The sequence below is a fragment of the Myripristis murdjan genome, chromosome 15, assembly GCF_902150065.1.
Source record: "Myripristis murdjan chromosome 15, fMyrMur1.1, whole genome shotgun sequence".
NCBI classification, from domain to species: Eukaryota; Metazoa; Chordata; class Actinopteri; order Holocentriformes; family Holocentridae; genus Myripristis; species Myripristis murdjan.
This window is the reverse complement of record NC_043994.1, coordinates 32245862-32255860: the sequence shown is the minus strand read 5'-3', so window position 1 is coordinate 32255860 and position 9999 is coordinate 32245862. Positions and strand designations below refer to the sequence as shown.

The window sequence follows — 9999 nt, the reverse complement described above, 5'->3', positions numbered from 1 at the left end:
CTGACGGTCATGTGATCAAATCCAGTCAGCAGGGCGGGGGGGGGAGTGAGGAACATTTAACTCTGCAGGTTTCAGTTTCTCTTGAGGACGAGAGAGAGAGAGAGAGAGAGAGAGAGAGAGAGAGAGAGAGAGAGAGAGAGAGAGAGAGAGAGAGAGAGAGAGAGAGAGAGAGAGAGAGAGAGAGAGAGAGAGAGCGCGCACATCTGTCCTGAGTGATGATGCTGACGCTCACATCTGTACATTAATATCCTTCTGATTGTTGGTCCTTTTACTGCCAGTAAGAATCTGTAGTGACAACATACGGCCACCAGATGGCGCCAGTCAGCCGAGCAGCAGCTGCTGGAAAACAAACTGACCTGTGGGTTTGAGGAGTCTGCAGGGGATTCTGTTAAAGGGAAAATTCATCTAAATTTCGGCAGATACTCTGGACCTCAGTTTGGTGTTCAGAGCCGAGTCGACGAGGCGACTCGACCTCCTCGGCCCGCCGGCACGTCCCGTCATTTACACAAGAGGAGGGTTTTTTTTGTTTTTGTCAGCAGTTTGGCTGCTCTGTGAACTCCTGACGGGACTCAAACCGCCGACTCGTGTCCTGATGGAAACATTCACACCGACGAGGGACAAATCAAATCAAAGCAGAGACATTTTGGGACAATCTGATTATTATTTCCATGTTCATCCATGATCAGATGAATGTAAATAAGCCGACTGTGTTTGATTTGTGCAGGGGGGAAGAGGCAGGTCTGTCCCCGTCCGTCCGTCCGTCCTCAGCTCAGATCGGCCCTCCTGGACTCTGCAGGCCGTTGTCAGGTTTTCACGCCACACTAATTTACTCAGCAAGGAAAGTGACGATCAGCTGTTGTTGTTTTTTTGTAAATATAAATGGACGTGTTCATGTTCAGAAGCCATATCCTAGTTGGGCTGCAGGTCTAGCTAGCGCTCGCTACGTGTTGTTAGGGCACTTTGTGTTCAGGCTTGAATCAATAGGACAGGAAGTAGTAGTTAGGGTCCTTGTGCACTTTGGGGTCGGGGTTCGTGTCCGGAAACAGAAATATTTATTTGTTCCACGTCCTGTGCGTCCTCAGGACCCGCTTCAGTTCCTGTACAGGTTTTTACGGCTTCACCGCACCGCGATCTCTGAATGTTCCTCGTGACTCGCCGCCCCGCCGAGCTAAACTGTACAAACTGTCCATATCAGCGTCTTAGTAACACACACACACACACACACTCATACACACACACACTCACACACACACACACACACTCACACACACAAACACACACACTCAAAATGGTTTGTATCTTTTGAAGGCGTAGAGGCAAAAATAAAAGACGTTTTGAAAGGACCTCTGGGAGTTTTTGGAGTTTTTTTTTATTCATCAAACAAAACACGATCAGATCATTTACAGGAACCCGAGCGGCGCCGCGGCGACCAGGTAGGAGGAGCCACCAGGTGAATACACAGTATCAGTAACACCGCCTGGCTTCACTCTGCACTGATTCAGAAACATGAGAGGAAGAAAAAAGAAAAAGCATCTTCATGTCCATCAGCGACTACAGAGCATCACTTCTGCAAAATAACGGAGAGCGAGGGGGCATCCTCGTCGTCACCATGGCAACATCATCACAGCGGTCACATGGTCTGCGGTCCTGATCGGACAGAAACAGGTTTGATTTGATTTCAGAGAAACAAAAAGCCTCGTTTGCACCGGAGGGAAACACGAACTTTAAAAATGTTAACATGAATATTTAAAAGAGGCGGGGAGAGGAGCGACGCCTCTGTCCCGGCCGGGCGGCGTGCTGCCTTCAGGGCCTGTGGGAAAGCTGGGAACTCAACCCTCCAGCTGGAGGAAGGAAAAGCCCAGCGGCTCCGTGTGTTTCTGTCGACGTGGAGCCACGAGGCTCGATTCATTAGAATAAATTAGAAACATTACGTCGTCACTCAAACCGGGTTTCCCACAATCCCCTGCGGCCGGCCGCCCGGAGCCTTTTCTCAAACACTCAAACACAACAAACCGCATGCTGATGCAGCCTCAAACAATAATTACAGTTTTCTTGTGTTTTTCTTTTTGCTCATTGAGTAATTTTACCTTTTGGCCCATAAATCTGTTTGATTTCTTTCAGAAAAGACGATGAGTAAGAAAACAAGACATTCGTAAAAACAATTTACAAGAAATTCAGCAAATAATTGCCAGAAAATTAGCAAGCAAATTAAAAACAAAAAACAAAACTAAATTCATCACATAAAAATAAGAAATAAAATACATTGAAAATATATAATATATAAAATTTATGTCATCACATGTTAGTGAAGCTGGATCAGATCTGAGGCCCGCTGGAGACCCTCAGGGACCGCTGGGGGGCCCCGGACCCCACTTTGAAAACCCTGTGAACTACCTGGTGAATTTGGCTGCTGTTTCGCTAAAACAATGATAATAATAATAATAATAATAAGGATAATTATTATATATGATGAAGCGTTTTCAGGGCGTGCGTCTCTAAGGCCGTGTTTAACTCGATGAGGGGTTTCCAGGTCTGAACCGGTTAGAACCGGCTGATGGCACCGTTAGAACGTTCTGAGCGGACCCCGGCGGCGGCGGCTGGGAGGGGGAGGGGCTCACGCCGCAGGTGAGCCGCTGGATCCGAGGGTCGTGATTGGCCGGCAGGTTCAGGTCCAGGTTCCAGACTTTGTGACGGGTTGAGATGAAACGTGCGCCGGGATCCCGCTCAACTTCCTGTTCCTCTTCCTGCTGCTCACTGATTGGCCAGGGCCTCCTCCTCCGGCCCCTCCTCCTCCATTGGTTGGCTGTGGAAGCCGCTGTCGACCGTGGCGTCTGATTGGACGGAGGGAGCGAGGGGAAAACAGGTCAGCACAGGTGATGGTGTCTGATTAGTGTGTGTGTGTGCGTGTGTGTGCGTGCGTGTGTGCGTGTGTGTGTGTGTGTGTGTGTTACCTGCGGGCTGCTTGTCGTCCTGCAGCGTGCTGCTCCTCAGCAGCCGAACTCCTTCTGTCAGACCGAGAGACTGAAGAGCCTCGACCAGGCCCTCGACCGGCCCCCCGCCCAGCTGCACACACACACACACACACACACACACACACACACACACACACAGTCAGCTCAGGTGCTCAGCAATCATCTGATTATTGATTATAGATTTCAGGAGGATACGTCAGATCTCACTTCTCCGGTTAAATCCTGATCAAATTTTCACTTCTCAGTTTCAAATTTTCAGATTTTTCAAAAATTCAGTTTCCAGTTTACAATTTTTAATTTTCGGATTTGAAATGATCTCGATCAGCCGGTCAGACCAGCTGATGTGCAGCCGGACGACTTCAGGATTATTATGATCACAGTTCATACTAACAGTAATTACACATTTGTGACTTTATGATCTCAAAAAATTTTTCCTCTTACTTTTCTTCATTTGTAAATTCACAACTTTAATCTCAGAGAATGTTAAGTTTTTTTTCTCATAAATTTACGACATTAAGAGTGTGTGTGTGTGTGTGTGTGTGTGTGTGTGTGTGTGTGTGTGTGTGTGTGTGTGTGTGTGTGTGAGTGTGTGTGTGTGTGTGTGTGTGTCTCATGTCGGCGTGAGGCTGAAAAGTCAAACGGCTCGGGGGAAAAAGTTTCCAGTGACGTCTGGAGGGGAAATCTGAGGGGAACTCGGCGGTTCTTCCCGACAGCAGAACGCCTGAGGGACTAGTTTGTGTGGCGCGGTGTTACCTGGTAGTTGTAGAGCAGGTGCTGGCAGGGGGCGGGGCTGTCCTGGTACAGGTGCGTCAGCGTCATCATGCCCAGCTTCTCTGCCAGTTTCCTCCAGGGAACGTCGCTGACGCTCAGGACCTCCACCAGCCGGGCCAGGGTGTCCCCATCCAGGCCGGACGCCTCCGAGTCTGCACACACACACACACACACACACACACACACACACACACACACACACACGTTAGTCACCTGACTCGTGTCCTCACTTCCTTCAGATCAGTTAGAAAACATCGACGCTGGGATGGAAAAACAGGAAGTTCAGTGAAAAATAAAAGTTTTAGTTCTGATCCGTGAACCTGGAAGAATCTGTGTCTGATGTTTTACTGCGACGTTTGGCTGCTTCCTTTATGTTTTAATTTTTACTGTAGGGGAGACTGGGGTAAGACGAGCCATTTTTCATATTTAGGATCACTACATCAAGGCAATCATAGTTTTGTTGCTAACTAATATATCTGCATATAGTTCAGGATGTTGTGCATCTCTTCAAACAAACAGAATGAGTGTAAACATAACTGTTTCCATAATATAGCATGTCCAAAAAAAGTGGTCTCGTGGCACAACTTACCCCGTGTATGGGGTAAGTTGAGCGTAGGAGCGGGGTAAGTTGAAAATAATATTTATTATTTTATTTATTTATTTATCTATTCATTCATTCATTCATTCAATATTTCATACTTATTTAATATTTAAGACATTTAGGCTACAGCCAAAATACACTTATTAAGTGTATGGGGCTCCGGCTCATCTTACCCCAGAGCTACCATTTTGACTTTTTTAGTCCCCACAGCTAAAATGGTGCACTTTTATGCTAGGTTTATGACCTCATGTTGTAGCTCATAGATACCACAACTGATGTATAAAACAAATTTAAAATGATCTGTTTTGGTCTTAACACAATTCTCAGGAAACTGATGATAGACTAAATTCACTTTCAAGAGTAAAAAATGCTTTTTTTGGAAATAAATGTCTAACCACTTTACCCATGTGGTTCTTACCTTCACAGACTCCATGAAATGATGCCTTCCTCTTAAATATTTGGTCAAATGATCAATGTTTTTTACCGTTTCCTAGCAACAAGGGGTGGCTCAACTTACCCTTTGGCTCAACTTACCCCAGTCTCCCCTATTTTTGATCTGCTTTGTTTTATCAGGTGCTTTTATTATGTTTACTTTTTAGGCTCTTATTTTGATGCTGTGTATCTTTTTACTCATTAAGAGAAGAACTGTGTGACTTTGAGAAGTTCATCATCCTCATTCTGATGAGTTATTTTAGCGCTGGCTCGCTCACTCTGATCAACATAAAGCAGTGAAATGCATGCTGGGAGGACGGACCTGGGCTCCGGCTGGGTTTGGTCTTCTTGCTGCTGCTGGGACGAGAGGAGGCGGGGCTCTGCCTGGAGTCCAGCAGGTTCCTCACCTGAGGAGCACAGAGGTCACATGACAACATCAGACAACACGACCCACAGCCGACGCCCGATCCCCTCGCTCCGCACCTGCGGCCGCTTAGCTCCACCCCCCTGACGCCGCCGCGCACAACCCCTGACCGAAGAGTGCGGCGCCTCCTCAGCCTCAGCCTCCTCGCTGAGGCTGAGGCTGAGGAGGCGCGGGGCGAAGAGGAGGAAGAGGAGGAGTGACCAGACTCATTTTCCTGTTTCTACTCCTCCTTCCTCTGAGCTCGGTGGAGGAGACGCAGGAGGAGACGCAGGAAGAGACGCAGGAGGAGACGCAGGACGCCGGCGGTGCAGAGACTCTGGGACAAACCTGACCTCATGACCGAACACGGGAATGCAGGAACGCAGGCGTTGAGTCTCCAGGTGAAGCCAAACGGTTGGAGCTGCTCGGTGCGACTAAAGCGTCAGATTAGATTAGATTAGACTACAGGTCGAACGTGAGCGGCTTCCAGCTAGGGATGGCGAAAATGGAAAATCTTCTTGGTCGACCACCGGGCCTCGTTAATCGGTTTATTTCTGTTAACCGAGAATTTTATTTGACTGTCAGTCAAGAAGGCGGCCATGTCCGTTCTGTATCACAGATCTCAAAACCAGAAACCAAAAGATAATATGAACACCCTTCATCCCAAAGTCAAATGTTGTACATGACCCACATGATATCCTACTAACATCATGTAATTAGAGGAAATCTCTCTCTCGTCGTGAAAAATCTTGTCTCCAGACTCCTCGATGAGTCTGCTCGGTGGTTTCATGACTCTCGCAGACTTGCAGGACAAACTTTGTTCAAACTCTCTATGATCACCACGAGTTTCTCCGCTCTGTCTCTACGAGCTGAGCTCGGAGCATGATGACGTAATCCAAGCCCTACAGAGCGTCCCGTCACCATGGTAACCGTATTAAACTGTATGGGGGCTCAAGAGCAACTTCTGAGCTTTCAGGAACAGCTGGAATTTGTTCAATAGAGCAAACTTTACAGAAGTTATGGTATTTACAATCTGACATGTGCATCTGTGTCGGCGACGACGCGTTCGGCCTTTAAATGAACCGACAAGATGATTCAGGTTAAAGGTCAAGCTAATGAGCTAATGATGAGCTAAAAGCTTCATCCAGACAAAACGCCTCGTCTTCGCTTCATGACTTTTAGCGTTTCATCATCACCGGCCACCGTACCTTCTGACACTTGGCGAGGTCCAGCGGCGTGTGTCCGGCCGCCGGTCTCTTCCGGGGGTTGATTGGCGGCGGGGCGGCCTCTCGCCCTTTGGCCTGCTCTGTGATTGGCTCGTCCTCCTGCTCGTCGTCCGAGGAGGAGGAGGAGGAGGAGCTGAGGAAGAGCGGCTCATCGTTCTCCAGGTTCTTATCAGCACCTGAGAGACAAACGGCTTCTGTTGACTCACTTCCTGTCTCTGTGTGTGTGTGTGTGTGTGTGTGCGTGTGCGTGTGTGTGTGCGTGTGTGTGTGTGTGTGGTCCTGACCTGCGGCGATCAGCATGCTGCAGAGCGTCGGCGAGCCCAGTCCGGCCGCCAGGTGCAGCGGCGTGTTTCCTCCAAACGTGCTCATGTTCACGTCCGCCTTGAGCTGCACACACACACACACACACACACACACACACACACACACACACACACATACATACACACACACACACACGCACACAGGCAGTGAATAAAGACGTGTATGTGTGTGTGTGTGTGTGTGTATGTGCATGTGTGTGTGTGCGTGTGTGTGTGTGTGTGTGTGTGTGTGCGTGTGTGTGTGTGTGTGTGTGTGTGTGTACCTCGGTGATGAGGAAGCAGGCCACCTTGAACAGGTTTTCCCTGACTGCCAGGTGGAGGGCGGAGCTTCCACTCTTCTGCTCAGGTGCGTTGATCTTGGCTCCGCCCTCCACCAGCAGGCGGAGGCAGCGCTCGCCACCGCGCCTCACGGCCAGGTGGAGCGGGTGGAGCCCTGAGAGAGAGAGAGAGAGAGAGAGAGAGAGAGGGGGGCGGGGCTTCAGATTTAGGGTTTATATTCCTGTAAAAAACTTAATTGACACGTTTTTCATTTTGTGAAATAAAAGCAGTTCATGCTGACGCCCAGCAGGGGGCGGGGCGGAGGCTTCCCCCCGCTGGTGCCGTCAGAGCGGCTCCTCTCACCGTGGTAGTCGGCCATGTTGACCAGGTGGGCGTGGCGCTCCCCCAGGTGAGCCAGCAGGGGGCGCAGCGTGGCGTCGTCCCCGGCCTGCGCTGCCAGGTGCAGCGCCGTGCGGCCATCTTTGTCCAGGAGGCTGGGGTCCGCCCCCGCGCGCAGCAGCAGCTCCACCACCTTCACCTGCCGTGTGATCACGGCCAGGTGCAGCGGCGTCTGAGGAGGGGGAGGAGCTTGTTAACGGGTGACGAGCTTACAGACGCATCACAGCAAACAAATCCTAAATCTGAGTACCACCAGCAAACACAAGGGGGCGCTGCTGGGACGTCACGTATGTGCTGACTGGCCGCTGTGTGTTAGCCTGTTAGCATGTTAGCGTCCTGCAGGGGGCGCTCAGTGTTAGCGGTTAGCGGTTGGCGTACCTGCTGCAGGTGGTTGGTGGCGTTGAGCACGCGGCGCTGCTGGCTGCTCAGCAGGGTGTAGACCAGCTGCTGGATCACGCCGGCCTGCTGGTGGATGATGGCCAGGTGCAAAGGACTGTGGGAAAGCGACAGACACACATCAAACCACAAACCCATGTCTGCCGTCAGCCAATCAAACGACACGATTTTCTCTTTAGGCCACGCCCCCCCCGGCGGCGGCGCAGGACTCACGTGTCTCCGTTGCTGTCCTGGACTCCACACAGGTGTCTCTGGATGGCGAGCAGCACCCGCACGTCCCCCGTGCTGCAGTACTGCAGCAGCGTGTGGCGGGCGCTCTGCGCCGCGCGGCTCTGCAGGGCCGCCGCTGCAACAACACAACAACAGAACCCGCTCATAATCCAGATTAGATTAGAGGACAGGAACCATGAGAGCACAGAGAGGAAACACAGGAAGGGAACAGGAGACGAGCACAAAGTGAGCAGCCACACTGCCCCCTGTGGCCAAACCTCACCACTGCACCCCGCCCATTCTGCTTCGTGGAAACCTGATTTGAGGCTTCAGACGGAACCCAAAGACACAGAACCCAAAGACACAGAACCCAAAGCTGGAGAACCCAAAGACAAAGAACCCAAAGACACAGAACCCAAAGCTGGAGAACCCAAAGACACAGAACCCAAAGACACAGAACCCAAAGACACAGAACCCAAAGCTGGAGAACCCAAAGCCGCAGAACCCAAAGACGCAGAACCCAAAGCCGCAGAACCCAAAGCCGCAGAACCCAAAGACACAGAACCCAAAGACACAGAACCCAAAGCCGCAGAACCCAAACCAAAGCAAACAGGTTCTGCTGTTCAGCTTCGACACACAGATGTTTTGCTGAATCGTACCGATCTGGAAGAGCTGCTGCTGGAGCGGAGAACCTGTCTGTCCTCCCGTCTGTCCTCCCGTCTGTCCGCCTGTCTGTCCTCCTGTCTGTGCGCCCGTCTGTCCGCCTGTCTGTCCGCCTGTCTGTTGCTGGGTAACCTCTGTCTGGGGGGCGGAGCCTGATATCAGGGATCCTCCCCCAAAGCTGGAGAATCCTCCTACGTAGAACGTTCCTTCCTCCAATCCTCCGTTCATCTGCTGGAACTGGAACCCTGCAGAGAGACTCACTGTGAGCAGAACGTTCTGCTGTTCTCCTCGACAACACAGCCGTCTGAACAGCCGGAGAGAACACCAGCAGGAACCTCCACCACATTTTTTAGGATGTTTTTGTTCCACCGAGCTCGGGGACGTCAGCTGATCAGCTGATCACTGATCAATCGCTCCAAAGTGATCGATTTAAAGTCATAAATCAGAAAGCAGATTAAAATATCCATATTAATATGAGGCCAAACAAAAAAATACCTTGGGTTCCGGTTCCTTGTCATTTAAGGGCATGAACAGGTAGGGAATTTATTTTATTTTATTCTTTTTTTTTATTTTCGGAAACGATGCATGGGTTGCTTTTTAAATATAATTAATTCAATATTTGCATAAGTTACCACCTTTTTAACGGACGGAGCAGCGTTATTACTAGCAGAGGGAGGGGTCTCTGTCTCAGGTACCTGAAGTCAAACACACCCGTCACACACACCGCCACAGAGCAGAGCTCCACTCCAAACCTACAGTGGCACTGTCTCACCTCCTTCACTACAGCTGCAAAGGTTTTTTGTAGTCGGATTATTTTTTCTGGTGGTTTGCGAGGACAAATCACACACACACACGCACGCACGCACGCGCGCACGCACACACACACACACACTGTGTGGAAGTCCATTCTTTCCAGCCAGTGCTGTCGGTGGTGTGTGATTTCATGAAGTTATTTTCTGAAGTTACGCGAAAACATAACAAATAAGGCGAGTGCAACATATATCAAAATAAAAGCCCTGCTTAACTTTTGACCAATGCCAACAAGGTCACATAGTGCCTTTATTTTATTTTATTTTTTTATTTTATTTTTTGTCTGGCCTTATATTCCCTTCAAAGTAAGGCAGGTGTCTGCCTGTCTGTCTGCCTGTCTGCCTGTCTGTCTGTCTGTCTGTCTGTCGGCTCGGTCTCACTCTGAGGAGCAGCTGACGCTGGAAAGCACCTCTCTAATTCAGTTTTGTTCATAAAAAAACCTCCATCTCTGAGTGTTACCTCCTCCTCCTCCTCCTCCTCCCCCTCCTCCCGCTCCTCCTCCTCCTCCTCCAAAGCCCCCGGCTCCTCCTCTTCC

General features: G+C 50.2%; 1 protein-coding gene across 1 annotated transcript in view; it reads right to left on the bottom strand.

Annotated features, from left to right (window-relative positions):
- Window positions 1-1347: 1347 nt before the first annotated feature.
- The window catches only part of LOC115372349 (uncharacterized), a 45755-nt gene continuing 37103 nt past the window's right edge, over window positions 1348-9999 (bottom strand). Inside the window, exons 24-35 of the mRNA XM_030070156.1 lie at window positions 9924-9999; window positions 8651-8899; window positions 7995-8127; window positions 7764-7878; window positions 7350-7557; window positions 6992-7161; window positions 6690-6792; window positions 6388-6581; window positions 5099-5183; window positions 3726-3895; window positions 2952-3063; window positions 1348-2831 (exon numbers count right to left, since the gene is read on the bottom strand). The exon at window positions 9924-9999 is cut by the window's right edge and continues 68 nt beyond it. Coding sequence (XP_029926016.1) covers window positions 2752-2831; window positions 2952-3063; window positions 3726-3895; window positions 5099-5183; window positions 6388-6581; window positions 6690-6792; window positions 6992-7161; window positions 7350-7557; window positions 7764-7878; window positions 7995-8127; window positions 8651-8899; window positions 9924-9999 — 1695 coding nt within the window. The 3' untranslated portion in view covers window positions 1348-2751. The remainder of the gene's footprint in view (window positions 2832-2951; window positions 3064-3725; window positions 3896-5098; window positions 5184-6387; window positions 6582-6689; window positions 6793-6991; window positions 7162-7349; window positions 7558-7763; window positions 7879-7994; window positions 8128-8650; window positions 8900-9923) is intronic.